This window comes from Zootoca vivipara, chromosome 6 (assembly GCF_965207765.1).
Source record: "Zootoca vivipara chromosome 6, rZooViv2.hap1.1, whole genome shotgun sequence".
Lineage (NCBI taxonomy): Eukaryota > Metazoa > Chordata > Lepidosauria > Squamata > Lacertidae > Zootoca > Zootoca vivipara.
In genome coordinates, this window is record NC_142589.1 from 38587162 (window position 1) to 38613321 (window position 26160).

General features: G+C 50.3%; 1 protein-coding gene across 2 annotated transcripts; it reads right to left on the reverse strand.

The window, feature by feature from the left end:
- Nucleotides 1-1555: 1555 nt before the first annotated feature.
- On the reverse strand, nucleotides 1556-25938 carry VPS9D1 (VPS9 domain containing 1). 2 transcript variants are annotated; one of them, XM_035117497.3, is made up of 15 exons: nucleotides 25789-25938; nucleotides 22430-22505; nucleotides 21637-21729; nucleotides 21209-21371; nucleotides 20930-21041; nucleotides 17342-17404; nucleotides 14854-14906; nucleotides 14644-14731; nucleotides 13895-13980; nucleotides 11365-11873; nucleotides 8525-8654; nucleotides 7872-8080; nucleotides 7301-7385; nucleotides 5601-5705; nucleotides 1556-3237 (listed from the first exon to the last, which is right to left on the reverse strand). In XM_035117497.3, exons 3-15 carry the CDS (start codon nucleotides 21713-21715, stop codon nucleotides 3144-3146), a joined length of 1776 nt encoding a protein of 591 aa, XP_034973388.3. In that variant the 5' UTR covers nucleotides 21716-21729; nucleotides 22430-22505; nucleotides 25789-25938; the 3' UTR covers nucleotides 1556-3143. The 2 variants fall into 2 exon arrangements, with proteins under 2 accessions (XP_034973388.3, XP_034973387.3); XM_035117496.3 differs by lacking the exon at nucleotides 25789-25938 and adding an exon at nucleotides 24615-24841.
- Between the last annotated feature and the right edge of the window lie 222 nt (nucleotides 25939-26160).

Genomic DNA, 26160 nt, shown 5'->3' on the forward strand with positions numbered 1-26160 from the left:
CAACAGCGAAAATAAAGGCTTTGCTTCTCAAACTTCTCTGGTTGGCCTCTGTTATATTCTCCAACCGATGGAGAACCCAATAAGGGAATAAAGGCAGATTTTTGCCTATATCACATTCAAGAGGGCCATGTGGCTTTGTTTCAGTTGCAGCAGAAAAGAACTTTTACATGGGTTTATTTTGGGGGGGGGCAGTCTCAATGACACCCTTGGGTCCCTTCCAAACCTGTGATCCTCTCTCTGTGGGGAAAGAGAAAGGCAACAGCCCCTTCATTAAGGCAATGGCCTTAACTGGCTAGTTAAGTACAGTACTGCCATTTACATGCCCAAAGAGGTTGACCTGGTGCCATAGAGGCAAATGGGTGGGCTTTTTCTCGCCTCACCTGGCTGGATGCCAAGTCATCCTAGGAGGGAGAAAGGGGTGGGGCTGGCTGTGTGTTTGGGCTGATATTGGAAGCTGGAGACACAGAGGCTTGTCTTGCTCTGTGTTGGACCCAAAGCTGTGGTTTGGGGCTTCCCTGGAAACCAAATGAGGAAGCAAGACCTGCTGGAGTGTTAAATAAAACTATATTTCTTAAAGACTCCCATGACCTTCATTCAAAGGAAACTGAACCCTGGGTAAGCACAGGAACCCCCTGGAGTCTTGCCGCTTGGAGATTTTGGTGCATGCAACAGAACTTTTGTTACTATTTTAACTCGGTGGGCTTTAAGTCTCTTTTGGCCCACTTTTCATCTCTGAACTCCCAAACATATGTCGCCTACACCTCCTCTTCCTCTAGACCAGTGCTCTTCAAACTTGAGTCCCCAGCTTTTGTTGCACTACAACACCCATCATCCCCTGCCGGCTTAGTCAGGGATGATGGGAGTTGTAGTCCAACACCTGAGGACCCAAGGTTGATGAACACTGCCCTTTCTCCTTGCACATTCTCTCTCGCTCAGCCCTGCTGGGCTCTCTTCCCCAACATCTCAGGGCTGAAGCCAGGACCATCCTTTCTATACCTCCCTGATCTCTCCACTTGCCCCAGTTCAGTTTTCTGCCCACTCTTTGCTGGGTTCCACAGAAATGGCATATTCTCACGACAACTCTCACATGGAAGAGGAAGTGGTTGGCATAGCATGGTTGCATGGGCAGCTGCAACGGGCGTGGGAGACTGACACTAACCCCCTGCACCAACCCAGTGCTGTTGAATCCAGGGAGAGGAAGAGCAGTACAGAAGATAAAAGCAGTGTGGCGCTTTGCACACTGTTGACGAGTCTGTGATTGGTCTTCACATCTTCCTGCAAAAAGGTGGGAGGGGGTGAAAATAGGCCCTGCTTAGAATACCTCCAGTGAGCTACAAACAGCTCATCACCCCTCCGCTCCTGTGCAGGTCTGGTCTATTGCTATCTCCTTGAAGTGTGTGGCCAACTAAATTCATCCGATGATCAGGCAAGCTGGCTTTATGATCCCCCAAACTGATGCCATGTTGAGTGGAGGGGAAGAGCTCATAAAAGCATGTCTCCACCCAACCACCAATGCTCCCTCCCCACTTAAAACAAAAACAAAAACACGACTTGCTGAGCAGCCAGAAGACAGTGTGTTTATTACAGCCCATTGAGAGCAAAGCTGGACAACTGGAAAGGGAAGGAACCAGCAATTTAGGCTCGAGGAGTCATGGCTGGCCAGGCAGAGGCACTGCAGGAGGCGGCAGCACTGAGCATGAACAGCAGCAGCTGGACCCCTGTTACTTTACAATGTTCACTGCTCCTTGCCTTTAACAGCAGCCCATGTGTCTTTGCAGCAGCGGGGCTAGCCAAACTCACAGGGCTGTTGTGAGGCTCACGTGGAAGAAGCATGTAAGCCAGCTTGAGCTCCTTGGAGGAAAGCGTGAGGAGTGTGATCATAAATAAATATTCACAATAATAATAACAGTAGGAGTAAAGAGGACGATCACCCCCATCAGACCTGCTGCTCCCCATTCTGCTCGCCGAAACCTGCCCCCAGCTTGGAGGGGCTTACAGCGCAGGTGTGGCTCAGGCAGGTATCACAGGGCCTCCCTTCCCAAAGTCCCGTTTGACCCCTCCGGAAAACGTAGCAGCAGAGAGAAGTCCTGCCAGTGCATGGCTCAACTGCAACTCAGGCAACATACCTGCAGGGGCTTTGTGCAAATTCATCCAGAGGCCTCAAAATGCTCATGGTCCAGGGCTTTGCTTCCACTCTGGCCCAAAGCTTATCTTCAGTAGATCGTGCAAATTCTGAGACGCACACGCACACACACACCTTTCTGAAATCCATTCATTTGGGAGGCAGTGCAAACAGCCTCTAAAAACTGCACCGATCCCATGATTTCAGTGAGTGGGAGTGGATAAGAGCCAGTCTTACCCTGTTTCACAAGCCTACATGCATTTAACATCCATACGTCTCTCTCTCTCTCACACACACACACAACATCAGACTCCCCTCTCTTACCTCACAGTATGAATCCAAGCAGGATCTCTGCTCCTTGCCCCCTTTTTCCTGATTCCCCACCGCAGACCACCCATGTAGCAAAAGCAAGGACGCAAGAGGGAGCATGCAGGCCGTGTGGTGGTGGTAGTGGTGGCAGGAGATGCTGGCCTAGGCAGGTGCCCATCACTGCTCTTGCAGATACTAAAAGGAGTTCCCACATTATGATGGGCAGAGGGGTTTGGCTCCTTGGACCCAGCAGCAAATACAATGGATCTGGGGAGGGACAGGGACAGAGGATTCTCCTTAGCCAAGGGAAACAGCCTGATCCTCGTTGCCCCCCCCCCCACCAAGTGCCTCCAGGCAGAGAGTCAGCAGCAAATCGAGGCTCAGGAGAAGCACCCCTCCCCAAGCCAGGGTAGCGTCAGATACCACCCCCTTCCCACATCCAGTCCACGCTGCAAGGCAGGGACCCCCTTCCAACATTTCAGGCTATGAAGACGTCCCTGGCCAATATTGCATAGAGACCAGGGAGGGGCAGGAGGCCTCCTCCTCCTCAGCAGGTTTGTTTTCTGCAGGCAGGGGGGGAAAGGTGGGCCCCTCTGGAGAACACCGCAAGCTGTCTTCTCGCAGACTGGAGGAAGGGGGCAGGAGTGTCCCCACCCGAGGGAGAAGGAGAGAGGGGGAGGCCGTCGCCTTGGCACCCCGGGGCAGAGCTCAGCTACTTCTGCAGGATGGGACGGCGAAGGGATTCCACGTAGGAGAGGGCACTCTGCAGGGAGGTCAGGCAGTACCCCTCCTCGCCAATCAGATACCTGGCAAGGAAACGAGAGAGTGTCAGTGAAAGATCAGCTCAGCATCTGCAGGGAGAGATATCAGGCAGATAGCAATGTCCAAGTGGCTGGCTGGAGAAGCTGAAACTCTCAGGGCCTTAAAGCCAACAGGCAACACCTGTAGTAGAGGGTATGCAAGCAAGAAAATTAGATGTATTTTTTCTCTCTCCCTCTCCCATCGTATTAGAACTCAGGACGGGCAAGAACCCTGCATTAATTTGTGGAATTGGGCAACTTTGAATGAACATATGAAGAGAACCAAACTATGCATGTTTTGTTTTTATATTCTTGTTGCAGTCTGTTGCGTTTCTTGCCAAAATAAGGTAATCTGAGAAAAGACAATGAAAGTGTCGACGTCGACAACAAAGAGCCTTGTTGCTGGATCAGGCCAATGGCCCATCGGGTTCAGCATCCTGTTCTCACAGTGACCCCCAGGCACCTCAATGAGAAGCCTGCAACCTGAACCTGAGCACAACAGCCCTCTCCTCGCCTGAGGTTTTGGCAACTGGCATTCAGAGGCAGATGGCCTCCGACGGTGGAGGGAGCATGGCCATCGTGGTGAGTAGCCGCATCCTCTATGAATTGGTCTAATCCTCTTTTGGAGCCACACAACTTGGTGGCCATCACTTCCTCATGTGGGAGCAAATTTAACCATGCACTGCATGGAGAGGTACTTTCTTTTGTCTGTCCTGAATGCACTGCCCAATTTCATGGAGGATGCTGTGTCAATCATGGTGGCCAGGTGGAGCCTCCAGGTTCAGAGGCAGCCTGGCTCTCAATGTTGGGATGCTGGGAATGTTCAGGGAAGAAGTCCAATTGTCCTCCAATCTCTCCTCTGTGTGGGCTTCCCATGGGGACGTCTGGCTGGCCACTGCAGGACAAGGTACAATGAACTAGATGGTGACCTTGGTCTCAGCCACCTGCAGGACTTGTCTACTGAAGGCAGAAGGAAAGAGCAAAGCTTTTTTTAAGGAGAGAAAAAAAAGATGGGATTCGTAATTAAGATGCTTGGAGCAAGCTTTGGAGTTAACCAGATCTCTTCTGCACTCAGGGCAAATGTTCAAAGCCTAAACAGAGCAGAAAGGAGAGGATGGCGGTAAAGTTATGCTGGCTGGGTGCTGTTCTCAGTGCTCATCCCTGCAGTCTTTTGAGACAAAGCAGCATAAACCAAAAAGACAGTCAATCAGATAATGAACAAGCTCAGCTAGGAAGGCTTTGAGCCCCTCCAGGGACAAGAAACAAATCACGGAAGTATCTACTGAAAACAGAAAAGTTAGAAAAACAAAGACAGCTTTTTGGAGTTTGCAATTGGCTGCTTGCCTGGCTGTGACCGGGCCACTAGGCAGCTTCTGGGTTATCTGCGGAGGCCTCTGGGCTCGAAATGGGGACATTTCCCAGTCAAAACAGAGCAAGGTTGGAGAGGAGAGGCTCCAGAGCCGAGCCGCGATCCCCATGCGCCTGTCCAGTCTGATTATGCCTTGGCAGCTTCACCCACATGCTGGCTGCGTCTTGCTCAGACTCCAAAGCTGGCAGGCCGTGTAAGCAGAGCCGACAGCCTGAGGTGGTGGTGGAGGGACTCCTTCCCCATGCGGAGGCGGGCGGCACGGAAATCGTGGGTGGGCAGGGCTAGACTCGGCCAGATTTAGGCAATGGTGTCTGTGTCTGTCGCCAGCCAGATTGTATTGCCTTGGGTGGGCCTGTGGGTGAAGGCTCATGGCCCCAGAAATTTGGAGAAGGGGATGGAGTGAGGCACTAGATCCCCTCTGGAGCAAAGGAATCCATCCCAAACCACCCAAGGAATGGGGGACAGAACTATGCCCGGTGACGAGGAGCTGCTGTGGCATGAAATGCCCTCAACTATTCTCAGTGGCTGAACACTCGCTCTGCATGCAGCTTTAGTCCTCAACATCTGCAGGATGGGCTGAGAAAATATTTATACACACACGCATGATCTAAAACCTGTAGGGAACTGCCCTGCCAGTCTGTGCAGACAACACTGAGCTAGCTGGACCAGTGGTCTGACTTGCTATAAGGCTTGGAGAGTATGCATTTAGCACCTAAAAAACATACATGAACAGACAAGCATGACGTCTGAATCAGCCAGCCATTAAATTACACCCCAAACCACATCTTTTCTGGTTACAAAGCCTGATGCAGAAACTTCCAACAGGGATTTTGTCCAGGAGAGCTCCAAACTTGGCCTCTGGTTCTTAAGATTTAAGTGCAAGTTTCAACTGGGATATGTTTTTGATATGCTCGCCTGCCTGCCTGCCTTCTCTTCAAGAGAGAGGTTGGCCCCTGCTTGTCGCAGCGGCCGACAGAGGCGCTTCTTCCCTGCTGCCTACCCTTCGTGGATGAACTCCTCCAGCGCAGCACACTCCGAGACCAGCTGGGGTAGGTTGCTCTTGAGGACCACGTAGGAAAGGATGGGAAGGAGATCATCAGCACCACTGCAAGACAAAATTCCACATCAGCTTTGTGGCCCACACTGCAGGGAGGGCTGGCTCAGGGGTCCCACAAGAAGTGCCCAGAGGTGCTGCTTGATCTGGCTCAGCAAGTGGCAGCTAGCGAGTACCCAGCACACTGTGATGGCCAAAGCATTGCAAGGGGAGGTGCATTTCCAAAATGCATGAGAGTCCCCCAAAATGCATTGCAAGCTCATAGTTGTCTGGTTGTGCCGAAAAACACCTGTCAGGGAATGGATAAGGCAGCCCTTATTGCTGGGGGCCTCTGCAGAGAAGGCTCTGCTCATGGGCACAGCTTCTCCTTGCTAAAGGTGGACAGAATGCATGTTGACACAACTTAAGGGATGCAATCTGACCTCACATCTTTGGAAAGCTTTTGTTCTAACACTGCTTCTTGCTTTGCCATTTTAGCTGGGATTCCTGCATGGCAGGCAGCTGGACTAGGGTCCATTCCAACTCTACAATTCTATAAGAAAACAATAAAGCAAACTTTAAAAAACTAGAATGCATTTTAGCAAACAACACTGTAGGGTGGAAATGAGGAGGGGTGTGACCAGGAGGGCAAGTAAGCCAGCAAGCCAGCCCAAGAAAGGCAAAACAAGCTACTCATACAACCTAAGGAGACTTTTTTTTGCACCACAGTTGTAACGAGAGGGGGGGGGAGGGAGGGAGGGAGAGAGAGGGGGGAGGGGAGGGGAGGGAGGGAGGGAGGGAGGCTGGTCAGTTTGTCAGCTGTTGCTCAGATGCCAGGGCCTTTTCCCAGCAGCCAGTGGTCGGAAGGCGCTCTGACGCAAGGCGGCCAGGGGAGAGGAAGCAGCTCCCCCCTTGCATAGCCATGGAATGTGGGGAACAGGAGAGACAAAGCACCCCTGGAGTCAGGCCCCACCACCCTTGCATTCCTTCTCCTTGCTCAGTGGGGAGCCTGGCAGATTTGTCCCAAGACTCAGGGCCCCTCCTGCCTGGCCTGGAGCTCTGCCCCAGAAGCCCTTGGGCTGTCTTGCCCTCGCCCACTTTAATTCTTTTGACAGTCCTCCCTCCCCCTTTGCTTGGCTAGGCGCTGCTTGGCTGGGAAGCCGCTCCCCCCTCCCTCCCTCCCCGCTGCCCTTCTGCAGCTTGTGGGCTAAGTCCCTCTGACAGATCCAAGCTCCTTAATTGGCAGACTCGGGCTCGGTCCACAGGCGCGGGGACCGGCACTCTGGCTGGACACAGCAGGGAGCCCCGCTGTCGCAAGGGATCCATCAAGGCCGAGCCCCCTTGCTGGGTGCATGTCTGGGCAGCGGAGCGCCTGGAGCCAGTGAGAGTGAGTCAATGGCAGCGCCGGGAGCTCCAGACAGCAGAGGAGGGGAGGGGAGGGCCTGTGCAAAGGAAGGAAGGAAGGAAGGAAGGAAGGAAGGAAGGAAGGAAGGAAGGAAGGAAGGAAGGAAGGAAGGAAGGAAGGAAGGAAGGAAGGAGAAGCAGCCCACGCCTCGAGGAAGGGGCAGGCTCCAAGGTAGAGGAAACCTCTTGCCACCCAGGGCCAACCCAGGGCTCAGTTTCTGCCTGCTTCTCCACACAGGAAGGCCTTGGGCTGCAGTACTCACATGGCAGACGATGCCGGCTGGGGCCTGCCCTCCTGGCCCCCACAGTACTCCTCAGCACATTCGCAGATGACACGCAATGTCCGCACTGCAGGGAACGGCAGCCAAAAGACAGTGTGCATGTTAAAAAGAGGTGCCATAGGAACACAATACAAAGTCAGTTATCAGGCCCATGCAGCTCACCAACCTAGATGGCGTTAAAAAGAGGAATGGAGCAATTCGTAGAGGAGAGGGCTCTCAGTGGCTACTGTCTCCATGGCTGGAGGCAGCGATGCTTCCGCATGCCAGTCGCTGGAAACCACAGGAGGGGAGAGCGGTGTGATGCTTGGATTCAGCCCCCAATAGGGGAGTATCCCCTTCCTGAAACCTTGGAGAACTGTTGCCAGTCAGTGTAATACAGCATGAAGCTGGATGGGCCAAAGGCCTGGCTCTGTTCCTAGGTTTCTTCCCCACCAACACTCTAGATAGACGGACATGCAGTCTGCCAAGTATTTAATGCACCGATTGTTCTGGATTCTGCACAGGTCTCCAGTGCTTGGGTGCTCAGCACCTCACTTGCATCAGGTAGCCTCACCTATGCATTCCAGCTTCTTCTGAGGGCAGCTGCCCAGAGGAATCAGCATCAGCTCCTGCACAGCGGCGCAGTACGGGTAGGATCCAATTCCCCAGGTGGCGTTCCCCTGGGGGAGCAGCTTGGAAGAGATCCCCATTTCAGAGGGGGGTGTATTTCTCTGCAGCTCCATGATCTTGGAAAGGGCTGATTCCCGGGCTTTGTAGACATTCCTGTGGGGGAGGGGGCAAAGGGGGAGAGAAAGGAACAGCCTGAATGGACGTTGTGGGGTTTCCCAAACTCACAGGCCCCAACCCAGATCCATAGAAAATGCATTTTACTCTTAATTCAACAGCAAACAGCTGTAGCATAGCACTGATTTTAATCGCCATCTGAATGTTTTCAGCAACTGTTTTTCACTTACGGTTTTAATTGCTTTTTTTGGTAAACCGCTTTGAGGGTTACAATCAAGCGCCATATAAATGTTATGAAATAAACAATATATCAATACAAGTCATCAATACAAGGCAAAACCGCCCCTCCACCAGGTAGGTGGCCCAATATCCTCCCTCCCAAGTGGAAGCAACTGTCCACAAGACAGGGCTTTTCAACCGGTGGCTCTCGCCCCGCCTGCTGTGCTGCGAAAAGTCCCGCCAGAAAAGGCATGGCCCCCTTACCTGTACACAGCCAGGAGAGGCCCCCAGAGTGGGGCAAAAAAAGCCTCCTCCAAACGTGCCACACACTGGTCCTTGGAGGCCGCTGTGTTCAGGCCCTCAAAGGCCAGCAAAGTCAGGGAGAGCAGCCTATCTGGGGAGAGAAACGATTCAGGCAGAGCAAGCCAGAAAGGCTCCAGGGAGTGACTGGCGCAGGACACTTCCACAAGGCAGCCCAGGAGGTGGACTGACAGGGTGGCGAGCAAATGAAACCAACACAGTGAAGGCGGGTCCTTTAAGGAAGTGCTCGATTAGCCAATAAGGCAGACTGACCCAAAAACGACAAGAGGACAAGAACTCAGGCCACTGCAATAATAAGGTCCTTTTTATGATACAAATGATGCAATGATTTCAAAATTCTCTTCTATATGTGGATTTATTTATCAGGTGGTGTATGTCAGGTATGTCAGATATCAGATCAGGACAGGGCCCTGTTTCGAATATTCTTTCTTCATCAGCAACGTCTTGGTGATGTACACGCTGACACCAAGACGTTGCTGATGAAGAAAGAATATTCGAAACAGGGCCCTGTCCTGATCTGATATCAGACATACCTGACATACACACTTCACCTGATAAATAAATCCACATATAGAAGAGAATTTTGAAATCATTGCATCACCTGTTTCATAAAAAGGACCTTATTATTACAGTGGCCTGAGTTCTTGTCCTCTTATTGTTTTTGGGTGATTCTCAGTCAAGAACTCCAACTTACTAATTGATTCAATAAGGCAGACTGAGCACACCCTTGGGACACCAGCAAGCAGGGGCACTAAAAAGAATTATTTTTCTTTTAAAAATTGACATTTGGTAATAATAATAATAATAATAATAATAATAATAATAATAATAATAATAATAATAGCATTCATGGGAAAAGTCAGAACTTTCTTACACTGCACTCTACCACTCTCCCATTTTGCTATTCTCTTTTTGTTAACTTAGATTACAGGAACACAAGAAGCTGCCTTATACCAAGTCAGACCATTGGTCCATGCAGCTCAGTATCCTATAGACTGATTGGCTCTCCATGATTTCAGGCAGGGATGTCTCTCAGCCCTAGCTGGAGATGATACTGGGGATTGAACCTGGGACCTTCTGCTTGCAAGGGAAATATCAAATATCAGAATAATGCTAGGAAATCAGATCCTGTTATGTGTAGCAACAGATCCATTTTATTTTAAATATATATATATTGCTGAGCTCTAATATATACACACACACACACACACACACACACACACACACACACACAGTGGTGCCTCGCTAGACGAATTTAATTCGTTCCACGGGTCTTTTCTTATAACGAAAAATTCGTCTAGCGAATCCCATAGGAATGCATTGAATTTTTTTGCCCATAGGAATGCATTAATTGAATTTCAATGCATTCCTATGGGAAACTGCGATTCGCTAGACGAATTTTTTGTAAAACGGATTCGTCTAGCGAGGCAACCTCCGTTCGAAAAATCCTTTCGTTAAGTGGAAATTTCGTTAAGCAGGGCATTCGTTAAGCGAGGCACCACTGTGTATATATATATATATATATATATATATATATATATATATATATATATATATATTTGGGGGGCACCATATGGGACACTGCCCCCAAACCACCGCCTGCCCTCAGCCAGCTCCTGCCTGTGTGAACTGGCTGGCAGGTTCCTCCTGCTGCATCTCAAGTCTTGGCTGTGTAGAAGGAGGAAGCTTCCTGGCTCTGGAACTCTATTGGTCTCCCTGCCTCCTGTCCCAATGGGCACCAGCCACTAGTGAACCAACATTTTCAGCACATGTGTGTGGATTTTTCTCTATTCTCCCACCTAAGACTCTGTAGGTACAGATTCAGCAACCTTACAGCCTTTGGAGACAAGGATTCCAAGGAGGCAGTGCTGCCCTCTGGTGGTGCCCTAGGGAGCCACAGAAGATGAATCTTTCAAAGCAGCCTTCGACAACTCGGTGCCCTTCATCTGTTTTGGACTACGACTCCCATCAGCCCCTGCCAGTATGATGCTGGGGCTGATGGAAATTTTAGTCCAAAACAACTGGAAGGCAATAGGCTGGGCGCTAGGCAGAGCGGGGAGGCTGATGGATGGAATTTGCCACCACAGGATGTGGGGATGATGCCCGCTTGCCTGGATGGTTTCAAAAGAGGACTTGTGGGGCTCTGCCTGATGTTCTTGGCAGAGACGGGATAGCGGCCCAAGGTTTGCTTGCTGGTTTTGATTTTTAAAAATCAAAAGAGCATGATGAAGCAGGTGGGCGAAGCTGAGGTCAAATCCTCGACTTTGAATTCTCACATCCTTGCATCCATTGCAACTTTCTAGGATTTGGCACATCCTTACCACTTTCACAACACCCCCTCCCCCCCCCAGGTCAGTGGCCACCCCTCCCCCCCATGGCCGGCTGCCCTGTGCCTGATGCAAAAGACTTGGTGGTGGTTTTTATTGTGAAAATCTTTTGTAAACTGCTCTGAGCTTATAGATAGAAGGTATTCTACATTTTAAAAACCAGAACCAAGAGAAAGGATTTTTTTTTAAAAAAAAGTTATGAGTGTTAACTGGTGTACTGATGCCAGGATGTCTGCGTTGTCCAAAACAGATTTGTGAACCAGCACTGCTCATTTGCTCTGTGTTTCATTTCCCTCTTACTTTGCTTTTTACAGCCCTAATAATATAATATGTGTTTGCAACACGAGACAAAATTGCATGCATTGGATGAAACGGACTCCTAACGCACAAAAGCCTTACTCCGTAATAAATGCAAAAGGCTCTTTCGTTCTTGCAAACAAATTAAGCTGCTCTCACCAATGGAGTTGTGAATGTCCTTCACGACCGCTTTGAGCTGCTCTTGCTGGCTCGACAGCTTCCTCCGGGCCGGCGGGCCCTGGGGTTCTCTCAGGGGCCCTGAAGGCCAGGTTTCGGAGGCAGACAAGAACTGCTCCAAATCTTCGAAGGAACTCTCCTTCTCTGCCAGGGCAGGTGCTGGCTCCTCACGAGGCAGGCTCCGCTCTGGGGTGCTCAGGCTGGGGTCCTCGATGAGGGGGCTACTGGAAACGCTGTGCCGCAGGTTGAGCTTGTTGTTTTCCTGGACGGAGAACATGGAGTGCATGCTTTGGGAGGACCGCAGCCTCCGGCCCTCGGGGGCTGGCGAGAGGAAGGTCTCGGCGTCCAGAGAGGAGGAGAGGGAAAGGCCTCGGGAGACCTTCCCAGCGGCTCGAGCGTCTGCTCTGCCCCAGCTCACGAGTGGATAGACGCGGCTGTAGGCCGAGCACTGCAGCTTCCGCAGCAGCTGGCAGATGGGGTGATCCGCAAAGCTGGAGGCAAGGAAACGAGGGACTTGTTACGAGAATCATGGTAGGAAGGACCCACACCAATGGACCCATTCCCTTTGGGGGCTGCACTACTTTCTCTCTTGCTCTCTTGGGGCAGAACAAGACAAGGAGGCCACCTTTGGCCAAAAGGTGCAGAGAAGTCAACTGCCCAAGAGCTGACATGGACTTTAACCGAAAAGGGTTCAAGGTTCCTAGAACTCATGACAGCATAAAATGAACACAACACCCTCAGGTGAAAGGAGGGATGACCTCAGGGGAGTCTGTGCAGGGTCACATCCTTACCTTCATTTATCTAAGCTTTGCAGCAGCTGCCTCCTGAAAGGTTTGGGGTCTGTGGGTGTTAAGAGATTTGCAGCAGCACCCTTTACATAGCAGGGGCAGGGAAGATCTGTGGGGGCCTCCAGATGTTGCGGGACTCCAGTTCCAATCAGTCCTGACCATTGGCCATGCCAGATGCTGGGGCAGAGGGGAGTGGGAGCCCACCAACCTCTGGAGGGCCCCACAGATACTGTACTCTTCCACCACTGCTTGGCAAGTTCATTTGGAAGCAAGTAAGCATGCACAGCCAACCAAAACAATTTGTGTTGTATCTACTGTTAGTGAAGCTCAGTGCAGACCCATTGAAATTAATGGGCATTACTGTGTTAGGTCTATTAATTTCAGTGGGTCGACTCTCAGTAGAAGTTAGGTGGTGACAACTCTGCTTTTATTTCTCCAGCTTCCCTCCAAGGAGCTCAGGGTGCCACCCCCACCCCCCGTTTATTTTCACGTTTCTGCAAGGCAGATTGGGAGGAGAGCACATGTCTGATTATGTGCTAGAAGCCAAAATATTAGCTGGCTGAAAATCCAGGCTATGCACCTCATAAGCCATTCTTGAAAAGACCTTCCAAAGCTTCTGACAGATGCTCAGGCAATGACTTGTCTGAAGACAGTCACGGGGCAGGCAGTTCCCCAGCAGCTGATGAATGCTTTCCCCTTGCCATCTCTTATTGCAGGAGCCTGGGCAATGCTGAGAGAGGCACTCACAGGCAACCTCAAGGCCACCCCCCCGCTTGGGCCCCAATCATCTACCACCATTTAAAAAATATTAAATTTCTACACCGCCCTTCGTCAGAGGGTCACAGAGCAGTTTACAATGTAAGTTATTACAATGTAAATATTGCAGTTGTTGTATAAGGGATTATTATTATTATTATGACCAGAATGTAATAAGATTTTGGAACGCAGAAAAAAAATAAAACCATCAAACCATCAATTCTAGCATGAAGGCGGTCACCTTATCTAAATTATATAATTCAGTATTTGAAAAAATGGCATTAGTAATTGTATTATAAATTGATATTGTTATAATGAGGCTATTATTGGATTGTAATTGAAAAATAATAATACAATTATCCAAAAATGCAATGTAAAAACACAAGAGTATAGACATAGTAACAAACGAAAACAATACCCCCCCACCTTCCAAACACAGTTTAAAAGGCCATAGATTGTTTAATTAGCCGAAGACCTGAGAGAAATGGAAAGTTTTTGCCTGACACTTAAAGATATATAATGGAGGCGTCAGGTGAGTCTCCCTGGGGAGAGCATTCCACAAGTGGGAAGCCACTGCAGAAAAGGCCCATTCTTGTGTTACCACCCTCCAGACCTCTTCTGAGGAGGCACATGAAGATGGGCCTCACAGGATGATCTCAGGGTAGGTTCATATGGAGAGAGATGGTCCTTGAGGTATTGTGGTCCTGAGCCATTTATGGCTTTATAGGTCAAAACCAGAACTTTGAATTGGGCCTCGAAACTGATTGGCAGCCAGTGCAGTCAGGACAAGATCGGTGTGATATGCTCAAATTGTCTTGCCCCGGTAGCAACCTGGTCACCGAATTTTGTACCAGCTGAAGTTTCTGTACCATCTTCAGAGGCAGTCTCACATATTACACACTGCAGTAATTCCTCCTGCCCAAGGCCTCCTAGCAAAGCCCACACAGGTTACAGCAATTGCTCCTTACCTGAGGAGGTGGGAGATGAGCTTGGGCACCAGGGACAGATCGTTGGGGCTCTTCCTCAGCTGGGCTTTCCACAACCTTGGCCACTCCTGTGGGAGCAGAGAACACCATCACCTTGGGTCAGCCACCCTTTCCACTTCACAAATACTGAGTTGCAAACATGGTGCTGGTTGACACCTCCATCCCCCCCCCCGCTGTGTGTGTGTTGGGGGGGGGTGTCCCTCAGGGGTCTGACCCGCCTAGGCAAGGGGATAAGTAGTCTACCCTTCAGCCAGGGGGAGGCGGGAGACTTCCCATTAAGTGACCTTAGATTCCCTTCCTGTTATGATTCTGGATTTGCAAAGAGAAGGCTTAGCACAGGAAGGTGCCTTTGACCAAGTCAACCCAGCTCAGTATTGCCAACACTGACCGGAAACAGCTTTCCAGGTTTTTCCAGGCAGCGGGTCCTTTCCCAACCCCAAATACAACCCCAGCTGAACCTGGGCCCTTCTGCATGCTAAGCACATGCTCTCCCGAGAAGCTGCAGCTCTCCCCTTTCAATCCCCCAAGCACAACCAAGAATGCTGGGTGGATTTAGCCTCTCCACCCCATTTCCAGACTCAGCCCCCCCCCATGGCTCTCTGCCACCCCTGCCCTTTCCAGTAAAGGACCACATCCTTTCAGAGCTGGACCTTGAGAGGCACCAGGCAGAGGACACTCAGTTTTGTGCTGTCACAACCAACTACACCACCCATTGCTGGCCTCGCACGTACATGGTCTTGCTCGTACTCCAGGATCGCGGCGTAAATGGCCCTCTGCTCCTGCTCTTCTGGGGTCAGCACCGCATTGCTGGAAAACCTCCTAAGGAGATGAAAGCACAAGGCTCGGGGTCAGTGGGGGAGCAGAGCACCCAGGCCTCCCTTTCCAAGCTACAATCTGGGGGCACAAGGAGGCTTTGCTTGGCCCCCACAGGGCAGACTCGCCTGTTGGCCGCTTCCTGCAGCCTCAGCCGACGCTCCTCCATCTTCCTCTGGAGCTGGAGGGAAGCAGAGTTAAGGTTTCACAATCCAACACTCCCTCCTCCTCCGCCTCTGCCAGAGTGACCAAATCACCCCAGAGGCCAACAAGGGGCCTCTTCCTCCATTTGCAAGCATCACATGCTCAAGGGGAAGGTAAACATAGGAGGCATCCGGGACGAACTCCAGTCCTCCTGGTCAGTTGGGGTGGGAAGGGGGGCCACTGGAGGGGAAGAGAGGAGCCCAGCCACCAGCATCTGACCTTACAGACATCCATACAAGGTGCGGGAGAGAGGGGAGGGAGATTCCAAAGTCTACCAAGAGAAATCCAAGGAGGGGAGTCTGGGTGAAGTGTGCATGCCTAGCCTGGAACAGGGGGCAGGGAAAGACACGGGGACAATGGCAGGATTGTCTAACTGCTTCCAGCTATTTAAAAAAAGAAGATCAGGGGCAGAGGTTTACAACCCGCTAGCAAGACAAATCCATGGAGGAGAATGTGATGGTCTGTCCCTGGTTATTAACGGAGGGGGGGGATTTGACCTACAGGGTCAGAGCCACTGAATCTCAGTTGCTGGGTATGACACACAAAGAAACAGGCAAGGCTGCTGCCTTTGGGTCCCTACTGTGATCTTCCCAGAGGCATCTGCCTGGCTCACAGCAGGAGATGTGACACTAGACTAGGGCCAGCCTTTGGTGCCCTCCAACTGTTTGGACTACAACTCCCATCAGGCCCATCACTGTACGGCCATGCTAGCTGGGCATCCTGGCTCCCCCCAACATATGCAGGCAGAGGTTCTTCCCCGGAAGAAAGAGAGCTTTATTCAGGCAGGTGGCAGGAAAGGCTCAGCAGGAGAATGAGGGCTCATAAGTCACGATTCAGGAGTTCAGGAGCAAGGCAAGAAGTTCAGAGCAGCAAGTGTAAGCAACAAAGATGTCCCAACAAGTTTGCCCACCCCTCTTGTCACACTTTCAAAGCCAAGCTGTGGCATGTGCACTCGGGAGATGCTCTTGCCTCAAGGGAAGGTCAAGACTGCAAGTGCACACTCGGAGGGGCAGCCGGGTCTGCTCTCACCTGCGAAGGAGGCGCCTGGTTCTAAGTCTCCCACTCCTGTTCAGTCATTCTGCCCCCTCCCTTGGCTGATTAAAGCCCTTCCCAGCTTCCACTGAGGCTCTCTGCTTTGCAGGAAGGTCAAGAGGGAAGAGTTGGCATCCCTGCTCTTCCTTCCAATGTGACTGAAATCAGGGTGGAAAGGGGAGGTCCCTGCTTCCTCCAACCTAGTTCCCCACAATTCAGCTCTCCACCCTTTCTTTCCCCTTCCTTCCTTCCCCGATCCCAACAGTGCTGTGGCATCTATGACCTCAGACTTCATGTGAGTTGTAGTCCAAAGCAGCTGGAGGGCACCAAGTTGGCGAGAGCTGGCCAGCCCTGCTTCCTGGCTTACCCTCTGGCCATTCTGCTCAAGAAGTGGCTCGCCTTCCTATTTCCCTTTTCAAGGCCTGGACTATTCTGTGCACCCTTAGGCCCAGTAACAGCTGCCTCCTCCTTCTCTGCACCAGCTAGAACAATCCAGACTTCTCCAGCTGGTTGTCATTTTACAATTTGCCCTGCAGCTCGCTCCTGGAGGCGTTCCAGTTTGCCAGCATTCTTCTCCCACCTTGACAATCTCAGTAAAGCAGAGACACGAAAGCTGATCTCCCAGTAACAACCATCATCTCCCGCACAAAGACCCAGACCTTCATTCAGAGTAGAGCCCCTGAATAACTAGGGCAGGGGAAGTCTAGACCAGGGGTCCCCAAACTAAGGCCCGGGGGCCGGATGCGGCCCAATTGCCTTTTCAATCCGGCCCGCGGACGGTCCAGGAATCAGCATATTTTTACATGAGTAGAATGTGTCCTTTTATTTAAAATGCATCTCTGGGTTGTTTGTGGGGCCTGTCTGGTGTTTTTACATGAGTAGAATGTGTCCTTTTATTTAAAATGCATCTCTGGGTTATTTGTGGGGCACAGGAATTCATTCATATTTTTTTTCAAAATGTAGTCCGGCCCCCCACAAGGTCTGAAGGACAGTGGACCGGCCCCCTGCTGAAAAAGTTTGGTGACCCCTGGTCTAGACAGTGCCCTCTATGTATTGTGGGCTCAGCTCCAGCCAACAGGGACAGCAGTTAGGAATGATGAGGGAGGCAATGCATCTTTGCCTACAAAAGGTGTCCCGGGTTTAATTCCCAGTGGCTTCTCCAGGTAGGGCTGGGAGAGTCTTCCTGCCTGAAATCCTAGAGAACCATTGCTGTCAGTCATCTGTTTCTATGAGAGTTGTAGTCTACCAACATCTGGTGGGAACCAGGGTTGACTACCCCAGGTATGATTTAATCCCATTCACAGATCTGAGAACCTACAAGGAACTGTCCCTGCCCCACTGAGTTGGCCGTCTCCAAGGATCTTCCCCAAAAAAGGATACTGTCTCTTCTCGTGCTTTTGCAATCACCAAGTTCTCCATCATCTGGCGCTGAAGGGAAAGAGTCTGTAGGGTAAAGAAATGGCACTGAGGCTACACTTCACAGAACTGTTTGGACCAGGAGTGGGGAAAGAAGAAGGACGAGGACACCAAAAACATTTCCTCCACAAGCAACCACAGAAACTGTGGGAGCCTCTGTAGCCTGGAGCTTCACATGAATGTTCTCATTGCTGGTACAATTTGTCAATGGATGGTGTTGTGCACCCATTATGCACAACAGCACCACCATCACTACTATTAGGAAATTGCTATGGTGGCAGGTGGGTTGTTCTTTTGAAATTACGGTAGCTTCTTAAAGAACAGGAGATGGCAGAGGCACAGCCTGCTAGGTACCAGAAGGCAACTAAGCACCTCCAGGGGAGGAGCCCATGCCCAGAGCGGGGGAGCCAGACGGACAATGTAGGGGTCTGCTCTGCATTGTGTTACACTTAGGGATCAGCCAGGAAGAGGAGCTGCAACTTCCCCTTCCACCACCAACCCAGTGCCACATTTTCAAGGCTGTCCCCACTCCCCAAATCCCTATGCTGCTCCATTCCCAGGGCTCTTGAAAAGCAAGCAGTTGGGCAGTGGGGAGCAGGGAGGAGAGGCAGGCCGCCCCTTCAAGGTTTGCTTTGCCAATGCATTCCCCACAGGGAATCCTGGTGAGCAGAAAGTTCAGTCCTGCTCTCTGCAGGGGTCTGCTTCACCAGCACTTCCCTGCAGGGAACACTCTGGCGAAGCAGCCCCTAGCAGGACTGAAGGAAGCGCCTTCTTTTTCCTGCTTCTGACCACATGTTTAATTAAACATATAGGCTGATCCGCAAATCAATTCAGGGCCGAGATGTGGGTCAGGTTGGCCCCAGATTGTCCTGGGCAGGATCAGGATGGATTTGAAGTGCCAGAAGGGGCCCCAAATCAGATTGTGGGATGGGGTGTTGTTGTTGTTGTTGGGGTGTTGTTGTTGTTTAGTCGTTTAGTCATGTCCGACTCTTCGTGACCCCATGGACCAGAGCACGCCAGGCACTCCTGTCTTCCACTGCCTCCCGCAGTTTGGACAGACTCGTGTTGGTAGCTTCAAGAACACTGTCCAGCCATCTCGTCCTCTGTCGTCCCCTTCTCCTTGTGCCCTCCATCTTTCCCAACATCAGGGTCTTTTCCAGGGAGTCTTCTCTTCTCATGAGGTGGCCAAAGTATTGGAGCCTCAGCTTCAGGATCTGTCCTTCCAGTGAGCACCCAGGGCTGATTTCCTTAAGAATGGATAGGTTTGATCTTCTCGCAGTCCATGGGACTCTCAAGAGTCTCCTCCAGCACCATAATTCAAAAGCATCAATTCTTCGGCGATCAGCCTTCTTGATGGTCCAGCTCTCACTTCCATACATCACTACTGGGAAAACCATAGCTTTAACTATATGGACCTTTGTCGGCAAGGTGATGTCCCTGCTTTTTAAGATGCTCTCTAGTTTGTCATTGCTTTTCTCCCAAGAAGCAGGCGTCTTTTAATTTTGTGACTGCTGTCACCATCTGTAGTGATCATGGAGCCCAAGAAAGTAAAATCTCCCACTGCCTCCATTTCTTCCCCTTCTATTTGCCAGGAGGTGATGGGACCAGTGGCCATGATCTTGGTTTTTTTTGATGTTGAGCTTCAGACCACATTTTGCACTCTCCTCTTTCACCCTCATTAAGAGGTTCTTTAATTCCTCCTCACTTTCTGCCATCAAGGTTGTGCATTCTGCATATCTGAGGTTGTTGATATTTCTTCTGGCAATCTTAATTCCAGCTTGGGATTCACCCAGTCCAGCGTTTTGCATGATGATTTCTGCATATAAGTTAAATAAGCAGGGAGACAATATACAGCCTTGTCATACTCCTTTCCCAATTTTGAACCAATCAGTTATTCCATATCCAGTTCTAACTGTAGCTTCTTGTGCCACCTAGAGATTTCTCAGGAGACAGATGAGGTGATCAGGCACTCCCATTTCTTTAAGAACTTGCCATAGTTTGCTGTGGTCGACACAGTCAAATGTTTCTGTGTAGTCAATGAAGCAGAAGTAGATGTTTTTCTGGGACTCTCTAGCTTTCTCCATAATCCAACCCATGTTGGCAATTTGGTCTCTGGTTCGTCTACCCTTCGAAATCCAGCTTGCACTTCTGGGAGTTCTCGGTCCACATAATGCTTAAGCCTGCCTTGTAGAATTTTAAGCATAACCTTGCTAGCGTGTGAAATGAGCGCAATTGTGCAGTAGTTGGAGCATTCTTTGGCACTGCCCTTCTTTCGGATTGGGATATAGACTGATCTTCTCCAGTCTTCTGGCCACTGCTGAGTTTTCCAAACTTGCTGGCATATTGAGTGTAGCACCTTAACAGCATCATCTTTTAAGATTTTAAATACTTCAGCTGGAATATCATCACTTCCACTGGCCTTGTTATTAGCAGTGCTTTCTAAGCCCCATTTGACTTCACTCTCAAGGATGTCTGGCTCAAGGTCAGCAACCACACTACCTGGGGTGTACGAGACCTCCATATCTTTCTGGTATAATTCCTCTGTGATTCTTGCCACCTCTTCTTTATGTATTCTGCTTCTGTTAGGTCCTTACCACTTTTGTCCTTTATTATGGTAATCTTTGTACAAAATGTTCCTTTCATATCTCTAATTTTCTAGAACAGGTCTCTGGTTTTTCCCATTCTGTTGTTTTCCTCTATTTCTTTGCATTGCTCGTTTAAGAAAGCCCTCTTCTCTCTCCTTGCTATTTTTTGGAAATCTGCATTCAGTTTCCTGTATCTTTCACTATCTCCCTCGCATTTTGCTTGCCTTCTCTCCCCCACTATTTGTAAGACCTCATTGGACAGCCACTTTGCTTTCTTGCATTTCCTTTTCATTGGGATGGTTTTCATTGCTGCCTCCTGTATAATGTTATGAGCCTCCATCCATAGTTCTTCAGGCACTCTGTCCAACAAATCTAAATTCTTAAAGCTGTCCCTCACTTCCACTGTGTATTCATAAGGGATTTGATTTAGATTGTGTCTTACTGGCCCATTGGTTTTTCTTGGGAAACGCCCCTGGGGGAGACGGCAGACCCCCAGTGCCTCTGAGCGTAACCCGGTTGGCACACCTCTGGCTGGCATCTCCCCTTCAGTCCAGGGTGCCGGCAATATGCGACTCTCCTCTCCTGAGAAGAGCACGCTGGTATTCTGGCATCTTTCAGCGAGAAGAAAGATTAATGCGTAGTTCTAAAACTACTTTATTAGCAAACTATATACAGAGGCTTCATAATCTCATCTGCTCTCTCTGCTACCATAGAACAGACCACTCTGAACTGTGACACATCAGAAGCGAAACTGAATAAACCAATAACACTCTCAGTAGGAAACAGATAAGACAGACTTCCGTCCCCCCACTCTCTCATACTCATGTGATATAAACAAATCACACCAGTCCTTGCTGAAGCAGCACAGGATAGCACTAATCCTAACAGTTTTCCCTACTTTCTTCAGTTTAAGCCCTATTGGGACCCATCCTCCAGGCAACCCACTGCACCCACAAGCCCCACTTGCCAGCGATGTCTTCTGCATGGTTTGACTGGGGTTGAGGCGGGCCAGCCGAGCCTCGTAGGTGGCCTTCAGCTTCTGGTTCTGCAGTGATGCCTCCTCCAGAGGGGTGAGCTCCCTGTATAGGAAGCAGAAACGCTTCAAAGGGTCAGCAGCAAAAGGGGAAACTCTCAGTCCAGACCTGGTTATCCCAGGAATCTCCAGCACAAGGTTGGGAGCTTCAGCCACCACCCTTCCCTTACCCCCCAAGTCAAGGCACCAGCACACCAAGAAGGCTCCCCTTACTTTTTCGCACACTGCACTTCTGTAATTTGCAGCTTCTGGAACATCTCGGGAGGCAGGAAAGGTGACAGCTTCCCGCCTTCATCCGAGAAGACTCTGCGGTGGCGGAAGACAGGAGCAGGGCCCAAAATCCTCTCCGCTGCTGCCAGCTTCACCTTAGTTTTTCCTGGTGTCGGGGAGAAAAGACAACAGCACAGTGTTGGGCAAAGCAAAGAACCGCAGAGCCTCCCTAGTCCATCCCCGGAAAGATTTGCAATGAGCTGTTATAACTTTTTATGCAATTTATGAACAATTCACTGATGTGAATATTCAACATGCAGCCCCCTCCTTAGCTTTCATCCTGGAATTTCAGCCTAAAGTCACAGTTTAACAACAACAACAAAATTAATAACAGAAATGAAGCAAGAGAGAGAGAGAGGGACACCCCTCACCGATTTTGGCAATGCTGCTTTTGGCTCTTTCCAGGCACTGCTCCGCCACTTTCAGCATCTTGGGAGTGTCAGGTGTCATGTCATTTCCATCCGCTGTAAGGGAAGGACAGAAAAAGTGCAATGCCTCAGCCCCGTCACATTTGGAAGTAAAACATCCTCAGGCTCGCTATCATCAACCACAAGGTCACCTTCCCTGCCCTCATCTTGCCGGGAAGGCTATGCTCTCCATACTTGCTCCACAACAATTGGCCCATCTTGCAGGAACCGCATCAGGAAAGAGCAGCCCCAAAGCCTTCCACAAACACACTCAAGAGCTGCAGCAGTTGGCAATGGGCCTCCAGCCAACAGCAGCTTAACAAAGGGCCTTCTCAGAGTCCCTCCACCTCGACATTCTGAAGGCTGGCTCCATGCCAGATGGAGCCATAAAATCTGCCCAGTTTTGTCCAGCCAGCTTCACTACCCAGGAAAGGAGGGGTGTTATTGACTAGCAGAAAAACCTGGTGGGGTGGGGCACAGCGGAGTTCACAACTCCCTAAGCAAATACACTGGTTGATGGCTCTGAGCTCTACAAATATTTGTTATGGTCCTGAGTATCCAGATGTCTTTGCTTATTTCTAACAGCCCTCCTAGTCCCCTGTAGAACACATTCTTAAGAGCCACGGAGGCAGCCTAAGGGCTCAGCAATCCACAGGAGCCCACCGCCACCTTGGGAAGTGGCACCTTCCAGCCACGAGAAACATAATCCAGCCAGGAGAGCATCCACTTAAGCGGCAAAGCAAAACCCTAGACACACCATTGCCTGCTGCCGCCTCTTCCAACAGGACCTGGGAAATGTAGCTGATGCTCTTCAGGTATTCCACGTAGGCTTCCTGCCAATCAGAGGGAGACAGGGGAGAAATTCAGTTCAGCAGGGCAAGTCCCCACTATCGGTACACCGCTCCTCCTCTTCCCATCCTCAAGACCAGTCCAAGATGCTTGGCTGCAACAATTTGGGAGGCATGAGTCAGAATCCTGTCCCAGAGGATGCTGCGCCGGCTCTCTCAGGCAGTGTGCTATTTGCACTGTCAGCCCTGAAAATATTGGCACTTGGGGTGCTATAGAACAGGGGGGGGGTAATAATATAAGAAGAGCCAAAGGCCCATCTAGACTAGCATCCAATTCTCACATTGGCCAAACAGATGCCTGTGGGATCTGTAGGATTCAAGCGCAATAATTTTTCTTTTGTCTCTTAGGCCTAGAAGTTCCTCTCTTGTCACCGGTATCTGCCTCAGTTTCTCATACTCCCCTCTTGCAGAAGTTAGTTCAGGCCATGGGGTCTGCCCTATATCTCCCATAGTGAAGACAAGACCCACATAACTCATTTGCTTTCTCTGCAATTTCCTTATTTTCCTTTAGCACACCTCGTGTGCCAAAGGGACCAACCACCTGCCAAGAAAGTCTCCTGCTACTAATACATTTAAAGAATTACTTGTTAGTCTTAATGTTTTTAGCAATGTGCTCAATATATATTTTTAGCATTCCTTGCTGTCTGCATGCACTTTCTGTGCAAAGGTTTGTGCTTTTTTTTGTTCCCTTCATTTGGACAAGACTTCCACTTTTAAAAGGAAGTCTTCTTGCCTCTAACAGCACTGGCGTCTTCTTGGACCTCGTGGTACCCATAGCTGCCAAGTTATCCCTTTTTTAAAGGGATTTTCCCTTATGCTGAATAGGCTTCCTCGCGAGAAAAGGGAAAACTTGGCAGCTATGGTGGTACCTTCCTGATCTGCAGTATACACTCCAGTGGAATTTCTAATATTATGTTTTTAAACATCTCCAAAGCATTTTGGAATGATTTGAATCTCTTGACTTTGCCTTTCACATTTCTTTTTACCATTCCCTTTTGGGGGAAGCTTCTCATTTGGGGGAAGCTTCCTTTTTTGAGATAAAATGTGGCCATGTTGGCTTTTCTTGGCAATTGGCCATTTACAGGAACATTTAATATAATGATGCCACATCTGTTGCTCTGCTCAGTTTTGCCTCTGGCCATGCCCCCCCCCCCGACATGCAACCCCTGAAAAGTTGGCCACAAAGAAATGTTGCTCTTGGCCCTGAAAAGGGTGCGGCAGGCTCTAATCCTAACTTGAAGCCAAATAAATGAGTGTTCGTGAAAGGGAAAGGCCTAGCTTGATCCAACATGGTACCCTCCAGATGTTTTGAATTCCATGGTTGGAGGCAGCTATGCTCTTGAATACTAATTGCTGGAAAACACAGTGCTAAGAGTGTTCTTGCACTCAGGCCCTGCTTGAGGGTTTCCCACAGACATCTGGTTGGCCAAAGGATGCTGGACTAGATGGGTCATTGGTCTGAGCCAGCAGGATCATCTTATGAACTACAGCTCCCATCAGCCCCTAACAGGGGCGGATGGGAGTTGTAGTCCAAAACATCTGGAGGGCAACAGCCTGGTGCATTTAAATCCTAAGGAAACCAGTAAAGGAAACCCTCTGAAGGCACCACATGAATAACCGTTGTTTTTGGGTTTTGTTTTTTTAAAGACAGCAATCTAGTCGTGGAACAAAGCAACGGACGCAGACGGCATTCGCAATACGGAGCTTGAAGCGATGCGAGGCGTGTGCAGGGGCGCTTCCAAAGCAAGGGTAGGGAGCCGGCCGCCAAGGCCGAGGAAAGTGGGGAGCTGGGCAGCGCTGAGCACCGGATGGGCCGCTGGCGCAGAAGGAGCGGAATGCCCCGCAGGGTCTTTGTCCGCCGCAGAGGAAGGAGACCCACCCCGTCCCGACCCCGTGGACGTCAGGCAGAGGGGGGGGGGTTGGGGAATCCAAAGGCACCTCAACCTCTCCTCTCTCTTCAAAGCCATGCCAAACCCCCGGCAGCGGCTAACACGGAATGCGCATATTCACACGTACTCCGACCCGAGCAAAACCTCCCCTCTCCTTTAAAGCCGGAGGGGAGCTGTTCGCCGCCCCTCCCCCATCCCGTCTCACCCGCGGCCGGTCTCCGGCGTCCAGCTCGAGGGCGCCCCTGGCCAGCTTCATAGCGCCCTGTAGCGGCTTCGCCGCTGGCTCCGGGGTTGCCGGGGCGGGTGCCGAGGCGGCCATGGCTGGGCCGGAACCTTTCCTCTAGGGAGCACTGCCCGGTCGGGCAGAATAGAGAACGGGCACGGCAGGACCGGATGAGTTAGAGCACCCGAGCCGGGGCAGATGAGGTCAGAAGTGGGCGGAGCTGTTGCCAGCAGCGCTCACCGTCTGCTTTGCCATTGGCCGGCAGCGCGCAGGGAGGCTCGTCGCTTTTTCCGAGGGCTTTTCCCGAGCGCGACCTTTGGGCTCCGAAAGACCCTTTGGGGCCTTGGTAGTTAACGATTTTGCTAGGGTTGCCATATTTCAAAAAGTAAAATTCCTGACACCCGCAATGTTGGACCCCAACATTGTTGAGCTTTTGAACCTGTTTCCGTTGCTTTTTCCATCGCGTTGCCACACATCCAGATTTTGCCTGACACTTAATTTCCCCCCATGACACCATTTTTACACCCGCAAACCAGGACATGTCAGGAATTTTCCTGACGTATGGCGAGCCTAATTTTGAGGAAGAATATCGCAGGCTGGTCCCCTTGCAGTGGGGGTGCTACATGAGAATATTTGGGAGGATAGCACAAAAGGAGCAAAGGGTATTTTGGGGGTGGTGGCGTACGTTTTGGCTGCATACACAATACATTAAAAAAATATAGTTTCCCCCAAAGAATCCTGGAAACTGGTTTGTTAAGGGTGCTGGGAATTGAAGCTTTGAAAGGAGTAAACTACATTTCCCAGGATTCTTTGTGAGAAGTCATGAGTAATGTTTGGTGTGTGAAGCCTTAGTCTCACAAGTACAGTAACACACATATGCAAGCCCATGGCAAATAAGCTTATGCATCCTTAAAACTACAAAACCCACAATTTTCGCAATACGTACGAAAATTATCCTTTGCACTTCTCAGGTTCCTTATTCCACCCTAAGCATACATAGAACACCCAGAACACACTCAGAGGCACCTATATTATGCCACCAATGCTTTAACCTCCCCCCCCCCCGGATTTTGGGGCAAAATTGTCCAGTTTAGAAGGTACACTACTTGTGTAGTAATTTAAATATTTGTTATAAAGTGGCGATAATAAACATTACCTATGCAAAGAGGCTTTTCTTCAAGTAACAGCGGCAGTCTAGTGGTAAATGATGGGTTGCTTGTCTTGGGGAGTGTCTCTCTGTCTGTCTGCTTGCTTGCTTTCCAGCACCACAAAGGCATCTACTTTCTGTAGATCCACCTAAGTCCACCTGTGTGTACACGTGTCGTGTAAGGATCTACTCTCTACAGGACCCTGCCCGTCTTCAGAGCCTCCTCACCTCATGTGCTCACTGTCGGAAGTGAACTGGGTGGTGAATACCATCTTTCTCTCTGGAATGCTCTCCTCGGGAAAGCTCAGAAAGTGGATAGAGAGAAAACTTTTTGTTCCTCTTTCACAACACCAGAACTTTGCGCCCATTGCAGGAGCCAAC

Bases quoted from the DNA above. Each gene is read 5' to 3' on its own strand.
- VPS9D1 (XM_035117496.3), bottom strand. From the start codon at position 24,728: ATGGCCGCCTCGGCACCCGCCCCGGCAACCCCGGAGCCAGCGGCGAAG. The intron at 17,405-20,929 runs GCAAGTGGGGCT...TTTACCCTACAG, and splicing joins CCATGCAGAAGACATCGCTG to ACTCTTTCCCTTCAGCGCCA. The intron at 5,706-7,300 runs GTGAGTACTGCA...TTTGTCTTGCAG, and splicing joins CAGCCGGCATCGTCTGCCAT to TGGTGCTGATGATCTCCTTC.